This window comes from Oncorhynchus keta, chromosome 9, assembly GCF_023373465.1.
Source record: "Oncorhynchus keta strain PuntledgeMale-10-30-2019 chromosome 9, Oket_V2, whole genome shotgun sequence".
NCBI classification, from domain to species: domain Eukaryota; kingdom Metazoa; phylum Chordata; class Actinopteri; order Salmoniformes; family Salmonidae; genus Oncorhynchus; species Oncorhynchus keta.
Window position 1 is genome coordinate 7,455,524 of NC_068429.1, and position 22,143 is coordinate 7,477,666.

The 22,143-nt window shown below is 44.3% G+C and overlaps 1 protein-coding gene and 2 long non-coding RNA genes across 6 annotated transcripts in view; 2 read left to right on the plus strand and 1 right to left on the minus strand.

The window, feature by feature from the left end:
- The window catches only part of LOC118388040 (E3 ubiquitin-protein ligase rnf213-alpha-like), a 102,455-nt gene that overhangs the window by 73,307 nt on the left and 7,005 nt on the right, over window positions 1-22,143 (minus strand). For both annotated transcript variants that reach the window (XM_052525022.1, XM_052525023.1), the window contains exons 4-9: window positions 21,890-22,053; window positions 21,737-21,758; window positions 9,135-9,271; window positions 5,724-5,894; window positions 1,578-1,762; window positions 26-273 (exon numbers count right to left, since the gene is read on the minus strand). In XM_052525022.1, coding sequence (XP_052380982.1) covers window positions 26-273; window positions 1,578-1,762; window positions 5,724-5,894; window positions 9,135-9,271; window positions 21,737-21,758; window positions 21,890-22,053 — 927 coding nt within the window. The remainder of the gene's footprint in view (window positions 1-25; window positions 274-1,577; window positions 1,763-5,723; window positions 5,895-9,134; window positions 9,272-21,736; window positions 21,759-21,889; window positions 22,054-22,143) is intronic.
- Window positions 5,947-6,339, plus strand: LOC127931695 (uncharacterized). Its single transcript, XR_008142427.1, has 3 exons — window positions 5,947-5,986; window positions 6,162-6,205; window positions 6,249-6,339. It is a non-coding gene; the product is annotated as an uncharacterized LOC127931695 (long non-coding RNA).
- On the plus strand, window positions 9,764-11,791 carry LOC127931694 (uncharacterized). Of its 3 annotated transcripts, none has more exons than XR_008142424.1 (4): window positions 9,764-9,960; window positions 10,111-10,160; window positions 10,311-10,360; window positions 11,728-11,785. It is a non-coding gene; the product is annotated as an uncharacterized LOC127931694 (long non-coding RNA). The 3 variants fall into 3 exon arrangements; XR_008142425.1 differs by lacking the exon at window positions 11,728-11,785 and adding an exon at window positions 10,611-10,731; XR_008142426.1 differs by lacking the exon at window positions 10,311-10,360 and having other exon boundaries at window positions 11,728-11,791.

The following is a 22,143-nucleotide window of genomic DNA, read 5'->3' on the forward strand; positions in this document are numbered from 1 at the left end:
TAACAATGCTTTAAAAATAACTCACATCTTTATTTAATAGTTTTTTCATATTCTTGTTGATGCCTGCATACAATGACGGTTTCCTGTAACTCTGTTCAAATTGAATCAGTCGTTTCATGAAACAGTTGAGTTGAATGTCATTCCAGCTGTGAAGGAGTTCAAAAATAGTCTGAAGCATTATCTTCCCTGCGATTTCTCTGACTTGGATTATTCCTTTGGACACATCCTTGGATGGCGAGGCACAGATAATGTCATCATACTGATGCCAAGCCCCTGTGGTGGGGTGGAGGGGGGGGGGGGTGGTGGGGAGGATGGGTGGGGGAGGTGTGGGGTGGAGGAGGGGGGGGTGGAGGGGTGGGGTGGAGGGGAGGGGGTGAGGGGTGGGGGGAGGGGTGTGGGGAGGGGAGGAGGGGTGGAGGAGGGGTGGGGTGGGGGGATGAGGGGTGGGGGGAGGAGGGGGTGGGGTGGAGGGGAGGAGGGGTGGGGTGGAGGAGGTGGGGTGGAGGATGGGTGGGGAGGGGTGGGGTGGAGGGGAGGAGGAGGGGTGGGGTGGGGGGGAGGGGTGGGGGAGGGGATGGGTGGGGGAGGGGGGTGGGGAGGAGGGGTGGGGGATGAGGGGTGGGGGAGGGGTGAGGTGGAGAGGAGGAGGGGTGGGGGAGAAGATGGGATGAGTGTGGGAGGTGTGGGTGGGGTGGAGGGGAGGGGAGGGGGGGAGGGGGGGGAGGGGTGGGGGTAGGGGGGGGATGAGGGGTGGAGGAGGGGTGGGGGGATGAGAGGTGGGGGAGGGGATGGGGTGGGAGGTGTGGGTGGGGTGGAGGGGAGGGGGAAGAGGGTGGAGGGGAGGGGAGGGGTGGAGGAGGGGGGGGTGGGGGGATGAGGGGGGGTGGGGGAGGGGGGGATGGGTGTGGGGTGAGGGGGGTGGAGGGGAGGGGAGGGGTGGACACAAAAAAAAAAGATGCCACTTTAGCCAACCCATGTTTTATGTGATGTTTTTGGCAAAGCAGGAAAGAGACATTTTGACAGCACAAATAAGTTGATATGTTTTAAAAAATTGAATACTATGCACTTGACTCAAAACTAATTTCAACTTAGTTTACAGTCGAGTTTGACCTAAAATAGTTTAGATTATTTTTTTTAAAAGTCTGAAGCTTATGTGTATGAGTGGGATTTTGTTCTTTACGCACAATCTCTGCTCTACTTGTTCAGCTGCCCAAAGAACAGGCTACTCTGGCGATTTTCTGTGATGAATGGAGAATGGTGCTTAATAAAGCCAGATCCAAGCTGAATCTACAGAGCATTCGGAAAGTATTCAGACCCCTTGACTTTTTCCACATTTTGTTATGTTACAACCTTATTTTAAAATGGAATTGTTTGTTTTTCCTCATCAATCGTCACACAATACCCCATAATGACATCACAATACCCCATAATGACATCACAATACCCCATAATGACATCACAATACCCCATAATGACAAAGCTTAAAAAAAGTGTTCTAAAATGGGATGAGCATCACCCAAAAGCTGTCATCTCATGTGTTCCAATTAAATGCAGCCATTGCAATTGAAAACTCCTACCTTCCTCATCGAGTAGTTTGGTATTTACAGAAAGACTTCTTCTTCCGGCGCGATGTGTAGAATCAATGTACTCGTACTCATACGTTGCCTTTTTGGAACTGTAGACAATATATTGGTATGGTATGGACGCAGCTTGGTCAGTGACCAGGATTCCTTCGACTAAGAATCCAAGCACTCCCAGTTCCCTGGAGAGATTGTAAGTAGACATGTAAAAACATTTAAAAAACTGACACACATAGTGTTTTAAGCCTATTTCATTAACCTGATGTATTTTCCAAAATGTGCCACCCTGATTGCCCTTGAAAGGGCCGTCCACAGGTCAGGAGTAACGACACTGAACGCCCAGGTTCATTGCAGACCCGAGGCAGTGAGTGTTGGAGAAATATGGGTTCAACAGCTCACAGTTCAACAGGTTTCCACCAACTTGTCCAGGTTTGGACGACATTTAGAACGGTTTTCATAGGAAATAGATTTGCTTCCCACTGGGCAAAAAAACCCTGGTTGAATCAACATTGTTTACAAAACATTTAAAAAAAAAAATGTGGTGACATTGAATCAACTGATTGGATTTGCAAAAAGTCATCAATGTAAGGGAATTTGATCTACTTCCACTCAACCTAAATCCAACGAATTCACATTTAGTTGACAACTCAACCAGATGTAAATCAAAGCTAGACGTTGACCTGACGTCTGTGTCCGCTCAGTGGATCCCCACGCTGCGTATTTCCATTGAACTGTCACGTTGATAAAAACAGCTGGACGTAAATGAGTCACACCTAAAAAAACATTAATAAATAATGTTTTCACCAAAACCTAGAATGTCGAACAAAGATGCAGTCGAAGTGTTTCCATTATCCAATGAAGCAAATTGAGCATTAATAAAGGCTGTCACCAAAATGTGTCATGTCTCAGGTAGCCCGCAAAAGCCAGCATGGATAGAATTTAATCATATTTGCCATATTCTAACAATTCTCATACGCCAACTTCTAGCCACGTTCGTGCCATGGTGAAAACTTCACACTCCTATAGATCTGAAACAATTGGGATGGTGAAAACGTCACACTCCTATAGATCTGAAACAATTGGGATGGTGAAAACTTCACACTCCTATAGATCTGAAACAATTGGGATGGTGAAAACGTCACACTCCTATAGATCTGAAACAATTGGGATGGTGAAAACTTCACACTCCTATAGATCTGAAACAATTGGGATGGTGAAAACGTCACACTCCTATAGATCTGAAACAATTGGGATGGTGAAAACTTCACACTCCTATAGATCTGAAACAATTGGGATGGTGAAAACGTCACACTCCTATAGATCTGAAACAATTGGGATGGTGAAAACTTCACACTCCTATAGATCTGAAACCATTGGGAAACTTGCAACCAGCCAGTTTCACCAAGCAAGGTCAGCAATTCAGGCATTCTTGAAAGTCAAGACAATCATTGTCCTGCAAAGAGACATAACTTTTATAGTTAAAAAATATATAGATTTTAAAAAACAAATAATGATTTTGCCAGCAGTAGGCCTTTAGAATGTAACGTGGAGCAGTAGGCCTTTAGAATGTAACGTGGAGCAGTAGGCCTTTAGAATGTAACGTGGAGCAGTAGGCCTTTAGAATGTAACGTGGAGCGGTAGGCCTTTAGAATGTAACGTGGAGCGGAAGGCCTTTAGAATGTAACGTGGAGCGGTAGGCCTTTAGAATGTAACGTGGAGCGGTAGGCCTTTAGAATGTAACGTGGAGCAGTAGGCCTTTAGAATGTAACGTGGAGCAGTAGGCCTTTAGAATGTAACGTGGAGCAGTAGGCCTTTAGAATGTAACGTGGAGCAGTAGGCCTTTAGAATGTAACGTGGAGCAGTAGGCCTTTAGAATGTAACGTGGAGCAGTAGGCCTTTAGAATGTAACATGGAGCAGTAGGCCTTTAGAATGTAACGTGGAGCGGTAGGCCTTTAGAATGTAACGTGGAGCGGTAGGCCTTTAGAATGTAACGTGGAGCAGTAGGCCTTTAGAATGTAACGTGGAGCGGTAGGCCTTTAGAATGTAACGTGGAGCGGTAGGCCTTTAGAATGTAACGTGGAGCGGTAGGCCTTTAGAATGTAACGTGGAGCGGTAGGCCTTTAGAATGTAACGTGGAGCAGTAGGCCTTTAGAATGTAACGTGGAGCAGTAGGCCTTTAGAATGTAACGTGGAGCAGTAGGCCTTTAGAATGTAACGTGGAGCAGTAGGCCTTTAGAATGTAACGTGGAGCAGTAGGCCTTTAGAATGTAACGTGGAGCAGTAGGCCTTTAGAATGTAACGTGGAGCAGTAGGCCTTTAGAATGTAACGTGGAGCAGTAGGCCTTTAGAATGTAACGTGCAGCAGTAGGCCTTTAGAATGTAACGTGGAGCGGATGGCCTTTAGAATGTAACGTGCAGCAGTAGGCCTTTAGAATGTAACGTGGAGCAGTAGGCCTTTAGAATGTAACGTGGAGCAGTAGGCCTTTAGAATGTAACGTGGAGCAGTAGGCCTTTAGAATGTAACGTGGAGCAGTAGGCCTTTAGAATGTAACGTGGAGCAGTAGGCCTTTAGAATGTAACGTGGAGCAGTAGGCCTTTAGAATGTAACGTGGAGCGGTAGGCCTTTAGAATGTAACGTGGAGCGGTAGGCCTTTAGAATGTAACGTGGAGCGGTAGGCCTTTAGAATGTAACGTGGAGCAGTAGGCCTTTAGAATGTAACGTGGAGCAGTAGGCCTTTAGAATGTAACGTGGAGCAGTAGGCCTTTAGAATGTAACGTGGAGCAGTAGGCCTTTAGAATGTAACGTGGAGCAGTAGGCCTTTAGAATGTAACGTGGAGCAGTAGGCCTTTAGAATGTAACGTGGAGCAGTAGGCCTTTAGAATGTAACGTGGAGCAGTAGGCCTTTAGAATGTAACGTGGAGCAGTAGGCCTTTAGAATGTAACGTGGAGCAGTAGGCCTTTAGAATGTAACGTGGAGCAGTAGGCCTTTAGAATGTAACGTGGAGCAGTAGGCCTTTAGAATGTAACGTGGAGCAGTAGGCCTTTAGAATGTAACGTGGAGCAGTAGGCCTTTAGAATGTAACGTGGAGCGGTAGGCCTTTAGAATGTAACGTGGAGCGGTAGGCCTTTAGAATGTAACGTGGAGCGGTAGGCCTTTAGAATGTAACGTGGAGCGGTAGGCCTTTAGAATGTAACGTGGAGCGGTAGGCCTTTAGAATGTAACGTGGAGCAGTAGGCCTTTAGAATGTAACGTGGAGCAGTAGGCCTTTAGAATGTAACGTGGAGCGGTAGGCCTTTAGAATGTAACGTGGAGCAGTAGGCGTTTAGAATGTAACGTGGAGCAGTAGGCCTTTAGAATGTAACGTGGAGCAGTAGGCCTTTAGAATGTAACGTGGAGCAGTAGGCCTTTAGAATGTAACGTGGAGCGGTAGGCCTTTAGAATGTAACGTGGAGCGGATGGTTTTATAGTTACATGATGACATCACGTGCCCCACTGTACCTTCAAAATGATTCGTCAAACAGCATTTATTTGAAAAAAAAAACCCACCAGAATTTGTCGCTGACAAGAAAGTTAGATAAAAGAAAAACCCACCCGTCGAACAGATCAAATTTGTGTTGATCTTTAGAAGATTTCTCCTGCATCTTCCGTTTCCATTTTAATTACATTTTTTAATTTTACCTTTATTTAACTAGGTAAGTCAGTTAAGAACAAATTCTTATTTTCAATGAAGGCCTAGGAACAGTGGGTTAACTGCCTGTTCAGGGGCAGAACGACAGATTTGTACCTTGTCAGCTCAGGGGTTTGAACTTGCAACCTTCCGGTTACTAGTCCAACGCTTTAACCACTAGGCTACCCTACATGTCAAAAATATTTTTTTGGGGGGGGCGACATTGCTTGTGTGGAATAAACGTGTGTCATTGGAACCCTGACTACTTCTATTTAGTTTCTTGCCACTCAACATCACATCCTGTCCCAGGATTGGCTTTAAACATAACAAGGGTTATGACGTTAGGATGTGTTACATCACTCTTTATGTAGAATGACATTACTTATAGGATTACATTTTAGGGCAACACAAATGGGTCAAACCACTAAATTCCGGTAGAACATATAGTAGACACACACGTGAAGCGAACCCACTTTGTCACGGTTAGCTCAACTGCATTGGATTCCCAGCTCCCCGTTTCCTCCCCTGCCCATACGAAAAGGCGATCCTCATTCTGGTCAAGATTGAAGTCCATTGAGAGGATGGCGTGGAAATAGATTTTAAGTCTCTCTTTTGCCGACACCTGCATTTTCCCTGCGTCTGTCCTGAAATGAAAACAAACAATAATAATCAGATGAGTATGATCTAAACCAGGGCTCACTACAACCCTGTTCCTGGAGAGAAAACCTCCTGTAAGGTTTTAACTACAACCCTGTTCCTGGAGAGAAACCCTCCTGTAGGTTTTAATTACAACCCTGTTCCTGGAGAGAAACCCTCCTGTAGGTTTTAACTACAACCCTGTTCCTGGAGAGAAACCCTCCTGTAAGGTTTTAACTACAACCCTGTTCCTGGAGAGAAACCCTCCTGTAAAGGTTTTCACTACAACCCTGTTCCTGGAGAGAAACCCTCCTGTAAGGTTTTAACTACAACCCTGTTCCTGGAGAGAAAACCTCCTGTAGGTTTTAACTACAACCCTGTTCCTGGAGAGAAACCCTCCTGTAAGGTTTTCACTACAACCCTGTTCCTGGAGAGAAACCCTCCTGTAAGGTTTTAACTACAACCCTGTTCCTGGAGAGAAACCCTCCTGTATGTTTTCACTACAACCCTGTTCCTGGAGAGAAAACCCTCCTGTAGGTTTACACTACAACCCTGTTCCTGGAGAGAAACCCTCCTGTAAGGTTTTAACTACAACCCTGTTCCTGGAGAGAAAACCTCCTGTAGGTTTTCACTACAACCCTGTTCCTGGAGAGAAACCCTCCTGTAGGTTTTAACTACAACCCTGTTCCTGGAGAGAAACCCTCCTGTAAGGTTTTCACTACAACCCTGTTTCTGGAGAGAAAACCTCCTGTAGGTTTTAACTCCAACCCTGTTCCTGGAGAGAAAACCTCCTGTAAGGTTTTAACTACAACCCTGTTCCTGGAGAGAAACCCTCCTGTAGGTTTTAACTCCAACCCTGTTCCTGGAGAGAAACCCTCCTGTAGGTTTTCACTACAACCCTGTTCCTGGAGAGATACCCTCCTGTAGGTTTTAACTACAACCCTGTTCCTGGAGAGATACCTAGGTTTTAACTACAACCCTGTTCCTGGAGAGATACCCTCCTGTAAGGTTTTAACTACAACCCTGTTCCTGGAGAGATACCCTCCTGTAAGGTTTTCACTACAACCCTGTTCCTGGAGAGCTACCCTCCTGTATAAGGTTTTCACTACAACCCTGTTCCTGGAGAGAAAACCTCCTGTAGGTTTTAACTACAACCCTGTTCCTGGAGAGAAACCCTCCTGTAGGTTTTAACTACAACCCTGTTCCTGGAGAGCTACCCTCCTGTAGGTTTTCACTACAAACCTGTTCCTGGAGAGCTACCCTCCTGTAGGTTTTAACTCCAACCCTGTTCCTGGAGAACTACCCTCCTGTAGGTTTTAACTCCAACCCTGTTCCTGGAGAGCTACCATCCTGTAGGTTTTAACTCCAACCCTGTTCCTGGAGAGATGCCATCCTGTAGGTTTTAACTCCAACCCTGTTCCTGGAGAGCTACCCTCCTGTAAGGTTTTAACTCCAACCCTGTTCCTGGAGAGATACCCTCCTGTAAGGTTTTAACTCCAACCCTGTTCCTGGAGAGGAACCCTCCTGTAGGTTTTAACTCCAACCCTGTTCCTGGAGAGCTACCCTCCTGTAAGGTTTTAACTCCAACCCTGTTCCTGGAGAGGAACCCTCCTGTAGGTTTTAACTCCAACCCTGTTCCTGAAGAAGAACTCTCCTGTAGGTTTTAATTCCAACCCTGTTCCTGGAAAGCTACCATCCTGTAGGTTTTAACTCCAACCCTGTTCCTGGAGAGAAGCCCTCCTGTAGGTTTTCACTACAACCCTGTTCCTGGAGAGAAACCCTCCTGTAGGTTTTCACTACAACCCTGTTCCTGGAGAGATACCCTCCTGTAGGTTTTAACTACAACCCTGTTCCTGGAGAGATACCCTCCTGTAAGGTTTTAACTACAACCCTGTTCCTGGAGAGCTACCCTCCTGTAAGGTTTTCACTACAACCCTGTTCCTGGAGAGCTACCATCCTGTAGGTTTTAACTCCAACCCTGTTCCTGGAGAGATGCCATCCTGTAGGTTTTAACTCCAACCCTGTTCCTGGAGAGCTACCCTCCTGTAAGGTTTTAACTCCAACCCTGTTCCTGGAGAGGAACCCTCCTGTAAGGTTTTAACTCCAACCCTGTTCCTGGAGAGGAACCCTCCTGTAGGTTTTAACTCCAACCCTGTTCCTGGAGAGCTACCCTCCTGTAGGTTTTAACTCCAACCCTGTTCCTGGAGAGCTACCATCCTGTAGGTTTTAACTCCAACCCTGTTCCTGGAGAGCTACCCTCCTGTAGGTTTTCACTACAACCCTGTTCCTGGAGAGCTACCATCCTGTAGGTTTTAACTCCAACCCTGTTCCTGGAGAGCTACCCCCCTGTAAGGTTTTCAGTCCAACTCCAGTTGTAACTGGGGTACAGGTGCATCAAAGCTGGGACTGAGAGATTGAAAAACAGCTTAGATCTCAAGGCCATCAGACTCTTAAATAGTCATTACTAACGCAAGAGAGACTGCTTCCAACACTAAGACCCAATCACTGGACACTTTAATGAATAGATCACAAGTCACTTTAAAACAATGCCACTTTAATAATGTTTACATATCTTACTTGACTCATCTCATATGTATATACTGTATTTTAAACCATCTGCTGCATCTTGCCTGTGCCGCTCGGCCGTAACTCATCCATATATTTATATGGACATATTCTCATTCACCTCTTTACATTTGTGTGTAATAGGTAGTCGTTGTGAATTTATTAGATTACTTGTTAGATATTACTGCATGGTCGGAACTAGAAGCACAAGAATTTCGCTACACTCTCATTAACATCTGCTAACCATGTGTATGGACCAATACCATCTGCTAACCATGTGTGTGGACCAATAACATCTGCTAACCATGTGTATGGGCCAATAACATTTGATTTGTATCAACTTGGTTCAGCTTATCAACCAGCTAATTATTAGAATCAGGTGTGTTAAAACCTCCAGGATGGTAGGAGATGGTTGGGGAGCCTTGGTCTAAACATATGCAGGTATGCAGGATAAGTATTGGGGAAAGGGATTTAAATAACTATGTGACCAATAACATCTGCTAACCATGTGACCAATAACATCTGAATCAGGTGTGTTAAAAGCTCCAGGATGGTAGGAGATGGTTGGGGAGCCTTGGTCTAAACATATGCAGGTATGCAGGATAAGTATTGGGGAAGGGGATTTAAATAACCATGAGCATTGAATGACATCCGGTTTTAGCAGAACGTTTTGGAATGGATACCTTTTTGGAGGTGGACAAGGATACTTTTTCTCCATAGTTCCAGAGTCATCACTTTTCGTGTCTCCTTTCCTATGGTCAGACTGCTCGACCTCCATGGCATCATCCCGTAGGCCAACACTGGAGGGGATGCGGTCTGTCTGTTAAACAAGTAACACAAGACACCTGTTAAACGCTTAACTGTCCCTCAAGTGAAAATGACCAAATAGACCTCTCATTATAACTTTTATTGGGTCCACTATTCTTCACATTTTGTCATGAGGATGAGAATTTTTTTTTGCAGTTTTAAAGTAACTGTCCACTGAAAGTTGCACTTTTAAAAAGTTAATATTCTGTTAATTAAGTCATAGTCAAATAATGTTTTTAACTCATCCTATTCTCATATGTGGCCAAATCATAAATTGGATGAAAATGTTTTTTTATTTTTAACTTCACCTCAAACTTGGATCTCAAACAGACCAGTTCAAATTGTCACATGCTTCGTAAACAACAGAAGCAGACTAACAGTGAAATGCTTCGTAAACAACAGAAGCAGACTAACAGTGTAAGGCTGACTGATGGGTCCTGGGTAAACAACAGGTGTAGACTAACAGTGTAATGCTGACTGATGGGTCCTTGGTAAACAACAGGTGTAGACTAACTGTGAAATGCTGACTGATGGGTCCTTGGTAAACAACAGGTGTAGACTAACAGTGAAATGCTGACTGATGGGTCCTGGGTAAACAACAGGTGTAGACTAACAGTGTAATGCTGACTGATGGGTCCTTGGTAAACAACAGGTGTAGACTAACAGTGAAATGCTGACTGATGGGTCCTTGGTAAACAACAGGTGTCGACTAACAGGGAAATGCTGACTGATGGGTCCTGGGTAAACAACAGGTGTAGACTAACAGTGTAATGCTGACTGATGGGTCCTGGGTAAACAACAGGTGTAGACTAACAGGGAAATGCTGACTGATGGGTCCTTGGTAAACAACAGGTGTAGACTAACAGTGAAATGCTGACTGATGGGTCCTTGGTAAACAACAGGTGTCGACTAACAGGGAAATGCTGACTGATGGGTCCTGGGTAAACAACAGGTGTAGACTAACAGTGTAATGCTGACTGATGGGTCCTGGGTAAACAACAGGTGTAGACTAACAGGGAAATGCTGACTGATGGGTCCTTGGTAAACAACAGGTGTAGACTAACAGTGAAATGCTGACTGATGGGTCCTTGGTAAACAACAGGTGTAGACTAACAGGGAAATGCTGACTGATGGGTCCTGGGTAAACAACAGGTGTAGACTAACAGTGTAATGCTGACTGATGGTTCCTTGGTAAACAACAGGTGTAGACTAACAGGGAAATGCTGACTGATGGGTCCTTGGTAAACAACAGGTGTAGACTAACAGTGTAATGCTGACTGATGGGTCCTTGGTAAACAACAGGTGTAGACTAACAGGGAAATGCTGACTGATGGGTCCTTGGTAAACAACAGGTGTAGACTAACAGGGAAATGCTGACTGATGGGTCCTTGGTAAACAACAGGTGTAGACTAACAGTGAAATGCTGACTGATGGGTCCTGGGTAAACAACAGGTGTAGACTAACAGTGAAATGCTGACTGATGGGTCCTGGGTAAACAACAGGTGTAGACTAACAGTGAAATGCTTGGTAAACAACAGGTGTAGACTAACAGGGAAATGCTGACTGATGGGTCCTGGTTAAACAACAGGTGTAGACGAACAGTGTAATGCTGACTGATGGGTCCTTGGTAAACAACAGGTGTAGACTAACACTGAAATGCTGACTGATGGGTCCTTGGTAAACAACAGGTGTAGACTAACACTGAAATGAATGCACCAATTTGTAAGTCGCTCTGGATAAGAGCGTCTGCTAAATGACTTAAATGTAAATGTAAAAATGTAAATGTAAATGCTGACTGATGGGTCCTGGGTAAACAACATTTGTAGACTAACAGTGAAATGCTGACTGATGGGTCCTTGGTAAACAACAGGTGTTTACTAACAGTGTAATGCTGACTGATGGGTCCTTGGTAAACAACAGGTGTAGACTAACAGGGAAATGCTGACTGATGGGTCCTTGGTAAACAACAGGTTTAGACTAACAGGGAAATGCTGACTGATGGGTCCTTGGTAAACAACAGGTGTAGACTAACAGGGAAATGCTGACTGATGGGTCCTGGGTAAACAGCAGGTGTAGACTAACAGTGAAATGCTGACTGATGGGTCCTTGGTAAACAACAGGTGTAGACTAACAGGGAAATGCTGACTGATGGGTCCTTGGTAAACAACAGGTGTAGACTAACACTGAAATGCTGACTGATGGGTCCTTGGTAAACAACAGGTGTAGACTAACAGGGAAATGCTGACTGATGGGTCCTGGGTAAACAACAGGTGTAGACTAACAGTGTAATGCTGACTGATGGGTCCTGGGTAAACAACAGGTGTAGACTAACAGGAAATGCTGACTGATGGGTCCTTGGTAAACAACAGGTGTAGACTAACAGGGAAATGCTGACTGATGGGTCCTTGGTAAACAACAGGTGTAGACTAACAGGGAAATGCTGACTGATGGGTCCTTGGTAAACAACAGGTGTAGACTAACAGTGAAATGCTGACTGATGGGTCCTTGGTAAACAACAGGTGTAGACTAACAGGGAAATGCTGACTGATGGGTCCTGGGTAAACAACAGGTGTAGACTAACAGTGAAATGCTGACTGATGGGTCCTGGGTAAACAACAGGTGTAGACTAACAGTGAAATGCTTGGTAAACAACAGGTGTAGACTAACAGGGAAATGCTGACTGATGGGTCCTGGTTAAACAACAGGTGTAGACGAACAGTGTAATGCTGACTGATGGGTCCTTGGTAAACAACAGGTGTAGACTAACACTGAAATGCTGACTGATGGGTCCTTGGTAAACAACAGGTGTAGACTAACACTGAAATGAATGCACCAATTTGTAAGTAGCTCTGGATAAGAGCGTCTGCTAAATGACTTAAATGTAAATGTAAAAATAAAATGTAAATGCTGACTGATGGGTCCTGGGTAAACAACATTTGTAGACTAACAGTGAAATGCTGACTGATGGGTCCTTGGTAAACAACAGGTGTTTACTAACAGTGTAATGCTGACTGATGGGTCCTTGGTAAACAACAGGTGTAGACTAACAGGGAAATGCTGACTGATGGGTCCTTGGTAAACAACAGGTGTAGACTAACAGGGAAATGCTGACTGATGGGTCCTTGGTAAACAACAGGTGTAGACTAACAGGAAATGCTGACTGATGGGTCCTGGGTAAACAGCAGGTGTAGACTAACAGTGAAATGCTGACTGATGGGTCCTTGGTAAACAACAGGTGTAGACTAACAGGGAAATGCTGACTGATGGGTCCTTGGTAAACAACAGGTATAGACTAACACTGAAATGCTGACTGATGGGTCCTTGGTAAACAACAGGTGTAGACTAACAGGGAAATGCTGACTGATGGGTCCTGGGTAAACAACAGGTGTAGACTAACAGTGTAATGCTTGGTAAACAACAGGTGTAGACTAACAGTGAAATGCTGACTGATGGGTCCTGGGTAAACAACAGGTGTAGACTAACAGTGTAATGCTGGGTAAACAACAGGTGTAGACTAACAGTGTAATGCTGACTGATGGGTCCTGGGTAAACAACAGGTGTAGACTAACAGTGAAATGCTTACTATTATATTTCTAATGACCACACACCCTTGTTGTTGGGGCACGCCCACACCCTTGTTGTCGGAGTACGCCCACACCATTCCAACACAGAAAATGTGCTTTTTAACAGACTAAATATTTATCTCTTTTGTAAGGAAAACTACTTCACTCATATTGTAATTAATTATAGGTCATATATACTGTACCAGTCAAAAGTTTGGACACACCTACTCATTCAAGGGTTTTTCTTTAATTTTACTATTTTCTATATTGTAGAAAAGTAGTGAAGACATCAAAACTATGAAATAACACATAGGGAATCATGTAGTAACCAAAGAAAGTGTTCAACAAATCAAAATGTATTTTCAAAGTATTCTTCAATGTAGCCACCCTTTGCCTTGATGACAGCTTTGCACACTCTTGGCATTCTCTCAACCAGCTTCATGAGGTAGTCACCTGGAATGCATTTCAATTAAGGTGTTAGGGGGCAGTATTTTCATTTTTGGGAAAGAAACTTTCCCATTTTAAACGGGATATTTTGTCAGGAAAAGATGCTAGAATATGCATATAATTGACAGCTTTGGATAGAAAACACTCTAACGTTTCCAAAACTGTAAAGATATTGTCTGTGGGTATAACAGAACTGATGTTGCAGGCGAAAGCCTGAGAAAAATCCAATCCGGAAGTGCCCCAGGTTTTGAAAGCGCTGCGTTCCAATGACTCCCTATTCAGCTGTGAATGTACCATCAGCGAGCTTACGCTTTCTACGTATTCCCCAAGGTGTCTACAGCATTGTGACGTAGTTTTACGCATTTCTGTTGAATAATAGCTGTAGGCAGCCACATTGCGTAAGTGGTCACATGGTGGCTCCGAGAGAGATTCTCGCGTAAAATACAGAGGTAGCCATTACTCCAATCGGTCAGAGTGAAAAACGAATTGTCCTGACTGATATATTATCGAATAGATATTAGAAAAACACCTTGAGGATGGATTCTAAACAACGTTTGCCATGTTTCTGTCGATATTATGGAGCTAACTTGGAATATTTTTCGGTGTTGTGGTGACCGCAATTTCCGGGCGATTTCTCAGCCAAAGTGAAGAACAAACAGAGCTTTTTCGCCTACAAAAATAATATTTTGGGAAAAAATGAACTTTGGCTGTCTACCTGGGAGTCTCGTGAGTGAAAACATCCGAAGTTCATCAAAGGTAATCGATTTAATTTGATTGCTTTTCTGATTTCCGTGACAAGTTTGCCTGCTGCTAGCAAGGCATAATGCTATGCTATGATAAACTTACACAAATGCTTGTCTAGCGTTGGCTGTAAAGCATATTTTGAAAATCTGAGATGACAGGGTGATTAACAAAAGGCTAAGCTGTGTTCCAATATATTTCACTTGTGATTTTCATGAATAGGAAGATTTTCCAGGAAGATTTATGTCCATTGCGTTATGCTAATTGGTGTCAGATGATGATAACGGTCCCGTTCACGGGCTGGGCGTCACTACAGGTTAACAGGTGTGTCTTGTTAAAAGTTCATTTGTGGAATTTCTTTCCATCGTAATGCATTTGAGCGAATAAGTTGTGTTGTGACAAGGTAGGGGTGGTATACAGAAGATATCCCTACTTGGTAAAAGAACAAGTCCATATTATGGCAAAAACAGCTCAAATAAGCAAAGAGAAATGACAGTCCACTATTACTTTAAGACATGAAGGTAAGTCAATCCAGAACATTTCAAGAACTTTGAAAGTTTATTCAAGTGGACCTCAGATCTGGGAAATATCCGAAGTCCGATTTCAGGGCGTTCAAGACAACTTGGAACTCTGGGGAAATAAATTCCTCCGACTGGGAAAATTTGTTTTGAACGTTCATCCCACTCAGAAATCCTAATCGGGAACGTTTCTAGAGCTCTGACTTTCTGATCGGAAGACCACTGACGTTGTGATTTGACCTCATTTTTGTTCCCAGTTGTATTGAAAGCACCATTAGCTAACGAACTAGCTACGACGGTCGGGGCACGCATGATCAGAATGAAACAGATGAACCACCAAAAGCACACGCCATTTCTCTGTACAAGTTCAGAAAGACGAGGAGTTGGACCGTTTTTCGTGCCCAAAGTCGACCATTAAATAGTCGCTTCTAGATATGCCAGTCAGGTGGCTATCTGCCGGCAGAAACTTATATTGCAGTAACTTCGAAGGGCTCTGGTTAGTAAGTTACTAAGCCAGATAGAAGGATGAAATAAAAAGTTAACTATAAACGGAGCCTACCGAAGCAGGAGCAAAAAAAACAAGCCAATAAATTCTCATAACTCCACTGGAGCGGAGCGAGGAGTGACTGTGGCCAATTTGACTGGAGGAAGATTCTCAAAGGCTGGAGCATCGGGTCTTTTCACCCGCTCTAATTTCGCTCACTTTTCACGAGCTCATGGCATGCTCGCCCCACCACGAATTTGTAGTCTATTGGTGTGCTGCTGTAACCCCTTGCTTTAGCTACTGTCATGGAGTTCACTAAACATTTTCGTAAAGAAACTGATGAAACACACAGGTGCTGGATCAAGGTGAATTACAAAGATGAGGACCAAGAGAGGGAGTGTGGTGATGTAATGTCCACTACTAAAGAGAGGGAGTGTGGTGATGTAATGTCCACAACTAAAGAGAGGGAGTGTGGTGATGTAATGTCCACATGTTACAGCCTCATTCTCTAAAATTGATTAAATTCATATTTTTCCTCAATCTACACACAATACCCCATAATGACAAGGTGAAAACAGCTTATTTAGTTTAGCAAATTTATTAAAAATATAAAACAGATATATACTTATTTACATAAGTATCCTTTACTATGAGACTCAAAATTGAGCTCAGGTGTATCCCGTTTCCATTGATCATCCTTGAGATGTTTCTACGACTTGTTTGGAGTCCACCTGTGGTAAATTCAGTCTAAATAAATAAGGTCCTAGGGTTGACAGTGGATGTCAGAGCAAAAACCAAGCCATGAGGTTGAAGTTATTGTCCGTAGACTTCCAAGACAGGATTGTGTTAAGGCAGAAAGCTGGGAAAGGGTAACAAAACATTTCTGCAGCATTGAAGGTCCCCAAGAACACAGTGGCCTCCATCATTCTTAAATGGAAGACTCTTCCTAGAGCTGGCCGCCAAACTGGGCAGAAGGGCCTTTATGTTGACCAAGTACCCGATGGACTCTCTGACGGAGCTCCAGAGTTCCTCTGTGGGAATGGGAGAACCTTCCAGAAGGACAACCATCTCTGCAGCACTCCACCAATCAGGCCTTTATGGTAGAGTGGCCAGACGGAAAACACTCAGTAAAAAGCACGGCAGCCCGCTTGGAGTTTGCCAAATGGCAATAAAGTTCTCTGACCATGAGAAACAAGATTGTCTGGTCTGATGAAACAAAGATTGAACTCTTTGGCCTGAATGCTAAGCGTCATATCTGGAGGAAACCTGTCACCATCCCTACGGTGAAAGATGGTGGTGGCAAGCAGCTTCATGCTGTGGGGGTGTTTTGGGAGGATGACTGGGAGGATGGATGCACAAGTTTCTGAATGTCCTCGAGTGGCCCAGCCAGAGCCCGGACTTGAACCGGCTCGAACATCTCTGCAGCGACGCTCCCCATCCAACCTGACAGAACTTAAGAGGTGTGCCAATGTAACAGTATAGCTTCTGTCCCTCTCCTCGCCCCTACCTGGGCTTGAACCAGGGACCCTCTCTGTATACATCGACAACAGACACCCTCGAAGCATCGTTACCCATCGCGCCACAACAGACACCCTCGAAGCATCGTTACCCATCGCGCCACAAAAGACACCCTCGAAGCATCGTTACCCATCGCGCCACAACAGACACCCTCGAAGCATCGTTACCCATCGCGCCACAACAGACACCCTCGAAGCATCGTTACCCATCGCGCCACAACAGACACCCTCGAAGCATCGTTACCCATCGCGCCACAAAAGACACCCTCGAAGCATCGTTACCCATCGCGCCACAAAAGACACCCTCGAAGCATCGTTACCCATCGCGCCACAAAAGACACCCTCGAAGCATCGTTACCCATCGCGCCACAAAAGACACCCTCGAAGCATCGTTACCCATCGCGCCACAAAAGACACCCTCGAAGCATCGTTACCCATCGCGCCACAAAAGACACCCTCGAAGCATCGTTACCCATCGCGCCACAAAAGACACCCTCGAAGCATCGTTACCCATCGCGCCACAAAAGACACCCTCGAAGCATCGTTACCCATCGCGCCACAAAAGACACCCTCGAAGCATCGTTACCCATCGCGCCACAACAGACACCCTCGAAGCATCGTTACCCATCGCGCCACAAAAGACACCCTCGAAGCATCGTTACCCATCGCGCCACAAAGACACCCTCGAAGCATCGTTGCGCCACAAAAGACACCCTCGTAAGCATCGTTACCCATCGCGCCACAAAAGACACCCTAAGCATCGTTACCCATCGCGCCACAACAGACACCCTCGAAGCATCGTTACCCATCGCGCCACAAAAGACACCCTCGAAGCATCGTTACCCATCGCGCCACAACAGACACCTCGAAGCATCGTTACCCATCGCGCCACAACAGACACCCTCGAAGCATCGTTACCCATCGCGCCACAAAGACACCCTCGAAGCATCGTTACCCATCGCGCCACAAAGACACCCTCGAAGCATCGTTACCCATCGCGCCACAAAAGACACCCTCGAAGCATCGTTACCCATCGCGCCACAAAAGACACCCTCGAAGCATCGTTACCCATCGCGCCACAAAAGTCACCCTCGAAGCATCGTTACCCATCGCGCCACAACAGACACCCTCGAAGCATCGTTACCCATCGCGCCACAACAGACACCCTCGAAGCATCGTTACCCATCGCGCCACAAAAGACACCCTCGAAGCATCGTTACCCATCGCGCCACAAAAGACACCCTCGAAGCATCGTTACCCATCGCGCCACAAAAGACACCCTCGAAGCATCGTTACCCATCGCGCCACAACAGACACCCTCGAAGCATCGTTACCCATCGCGCCACAAAAGACACCCTCGAAGCATCGTTACCCATCGCGCCACAACAGACACCCTCGAAGCATCGTTACCCATCGCGCCACAACAGACACCCTCGAAGCATCGTTACCCATCGCGCCACAAAAGACACCCTCGAAGCATCGTTACCCATCGCGCCACAAAAGACACCCTCGAAGCATCGTTACCCATCGCGCCACAAAAGCCGCGGCGGGGAACAACTACTTCAGATCTCAGAGCAAGTGACGTCACCGATTGAAACGCTATTAGCGCACACCACCGATAACTAGCTAGCCATTTCACATCGGTTACACCAAGCTTTCAGCGTCACACCCAAGAAGACTGTAATCGCTGCCAAAGGTGTTTCAACAAAGTACAGAGTAATGGGTAAAAAAAAAAAATGCTGCTTTTGCTTTGTGACTGAGGTATGGTGTGTAGATTGATGAGGATTTTTTTTTTTTTTTTTTAATTCATTTTAGAATAAGGCTGTAACGTAACAAAATGTGGAAAAAGTCAAAGGGTTGGAATACTTTCTGAATGCAGAAATATGCTGTTTAATATGACATGTAGCCTATTTGAAATTATGTTCGCTTCTTACATTCACCTTTCCATTATTATTCAAATACTTTTGAATCAAATCCATATGGTTTGGCTTCAATAAATATAAACCAATTGGTAGATCCAGGTAGTAACTAAAAAAAATAAATGGCTGTTGGTTAAATTGCGACGAAAATGAATGGAACGAATTTGGAGCTGCAGTTTTCCCCCCCTGTGATCCTGGTTGGATTTCCAACCGCTCAACTCCGCACACATACTCTGCTACGGAGAGACAGACAGTGGTGATGTGGAGCTCAGTGGTAAGGAGACAGAGAGAGGGAGGAAGCAAGCAGAAAGAGGTTTGTACAGTGGTTCCCAAACATGGGGTCAGGGGTACCCTAAATGAACCTGTACTATACTTTTCAAATAAGTTAGGAACTTAAAAAAATATGTTTTAATATGAACACCTCCACAGGACCCATCTTCCCTATAGACCGACATTAAAATACAACCACTGTATGTTTCTATATGAACACCTACACAGGACCCATCTTCCCTATAGACCGACATTAAAATACAACCACTGTATGTTTCTATATGAACACCTACACAGGACCCATCTTCCCTATAGACCGACATTAAAATACAACCACTGTATGTTTCTATATGAACATCTCCACAGGACCTATCTTCCCTATAGACCGACATTAAAATACAACCACTGTATGTTTCTATATGAACACCTACACAGGACCCATCTTTCTGTAGCTCAGTTGGTAGAGCATGGCGCTTGTAACGCCAGGGTAGTGGGTTCGATCCCGGGACCACCCATACGTAGAATGTATGCACACATGACTGTAAGTCGCTTTGGATAAAAGCGTCTGCTAAATGGCATATATTATTTATTATTATTATCTTCCCTATAGACCGACATTAAAATACAACCACTGTATGTTTCTATATGAACACCTCCACAGGACCTATCTTCCCTATAGACCGACATTAAAATACAACCACTGTATGTTTCTATATGAACACCTACACAGGACCCATCTTCCCTATAGACCGACATTAAAATACAACCACTGTATGTTTCTATATGAACACCTACACAGGACCCATCTTCCCTATAGACCGACATTAAAATACAACCACTGTATGTTTCTATATGAACATCTCCACAGGACCTATCTTCCCTATAGACCGACATTAAAATACAACCACTGTATGTTTCTATATGAACACCTACACAGGACCCATCTTCCCTATAGACCGACATTAAAATACAACCACTGTATGTTTCTATATGAACACCTCCACAGGACCTATCTTCCCTATAGACCGACATTAAAATACAACCACTGTATGTTTCTATATGAACACCTACACAGGACCCATCTTCCCTATAGACCGACATTAAAATACAACCACTGTATGTTTCTATATGAACACCTCCACAGGACCTATCTTCCCTATAGACCGACATTAAAATACAACCACTGTATGTTTCTATATGAACACCTACACAGGACCCATCTTCCCTATAGACCGACATTAAAATACAACCACTGTATGTTTCTATATGAACACCTCCACAGGACCTATCTTCCCTATAGACCGACATTAAAATACAACCACTGTATGTTTCTATATGAACACCTACACAGGACCCATCTTCCCTATAGACCGACATTAAAATACAACCACTGTATGTTTCTATATGAACACCTACACAGGACCCATCTTCCCTATAGACCGACATTAAAATACAACCACTGTATGTTTCTATATGAACACCTCCACAGGACCTATCTTCCCTATAGACCGACATTAAAATACAACCACTGTATGTTTCTATATGAACACCTCCACAGGACCCATCTTCCCTATAGACCGACATTAAAATACAACCACTGTATGTTTCTATATGAACACCTACACAGGACCCATCTTCCCTATAGACCGACATTAAAATACAACCACTGTATGTTTCTATATGAACACCTCCACAGGACCTATCTTCCCTATAGACCGACATTAAAATACAACCACTGTATGTTTCTATATGAACACCTACACAGGACCCATCTTCCCTATAGACCGACATTAAAATACAACCACTGTATGTTTCTATATGAACACCTACACAGGACCCATCTTCCCTATAGACCGACATTAAAATACAACCACTGTATGTTTCTATATGAACACCTCCACAGGACCCATCTTCCCTATAAACCGACATTAAAATACAACCACTGTATGTTTCTATATGAACACCTCCACAGGACTCATCTTCCCTATAGGCCAACATTAAAATACAACCACTGTATGTTTCTATATGAACACCTACACAGGACCCATCTTCCCTATAGACCGACATTAAAATACAACCACTGTATGTTTCTATATGAACACCTACACAGGACCCATCTTCCCTATAGACCGACATTAAAATACAACCACTGTATGTTTCTATATGAACACCTCCACAGGACCCATCTTCCCTATAAACCGACATTAAAATACAACCACTGTATGTTTCTATATGAACACCTCCACAGGACTCATCTTCCCTATAGGCCAACATTAAAATACAACCACTGTATGTTTCTATATGAACACCTCCACAGGACCCATCTCCCCTATAGGCAGACATTAAAATACAACCACTGTATGTTTCTATATGAACACCTCCACAGGACCCATCTCCCCTATAGGCAGACATTAAAACACAACCACTGTATGTTTCTATATGAACACCTCCACAGGACCCATCTTCCCTATAGGCCGACATTAAAATACAACCACTGTATGTTTCTATATGAACACCTCCACAGGACCTATCTTCCCTATAGGCCGACATTAAAACACAACCACTGTATGTTTCTATATGAACACCTCCACAGGACCCATCTTCCCTATAGGCCGACATTAAAACACAACCACTGTATGTTTCTATATGAACACCTCCACAGGACCCATCTTCCCTATAGGCCGACATTAAAATACAACCAATACAGTTCTAAAAGTGTCCTACATTTTTGTTTTGCTATCGATGCTACATGTCAGTGTGAATCATTTCTCACATTTCCCCCATTTCAGGTGTGTAACATTACAATTGTACAGCTAATAGATGGACTGTGTTTTTTGTAGACAGACTGAGGTGAATGAACCTACAGCATCCTTACGGACTGCACTAAAACTCAAACCCTAGTTACGGCCCTGTAGCCACTCTTGATCCAATTTAGGTGCTAATCAGTGCCCAAATCTGCCATTTTCAACCCGCATATGGGTACCAGTGTAAAGGGTTAAAAATCAAGTAGCTACGATACCTCTGATCCAACCATGGCTGTGCTGAAACAAAGAAAAACAAAATCAGATTAATATTGTTTTAAGATGAAGTGAGCAGGAATTGTCTTGGTTATGTTAATTTAAAATAAGTATGAGTGTTGAGTGACTTCTGACGAGAAGAAAATGTTGGATACCTTTCTGGCGGCGGTCCAGCCGGAGTTTCAGAGGCATCACTTGTGTTGTCCCTCTTAAAATCTGGACTAGTTGGTGAAAGGGAGGCATCTCCTTTCCCTTGGGCAGACTGCTCAACCTCCATAGGCTCCACGTGTCGGTCAACACTGGCACCTTTGCTCTCTGTCTGTTCATTAATGTAAAACATGTAATAAACATTTTTAACACTTAACTGCCCCTCAAAATGAAACAAAATGGCCAAATTCATCCCTCAATA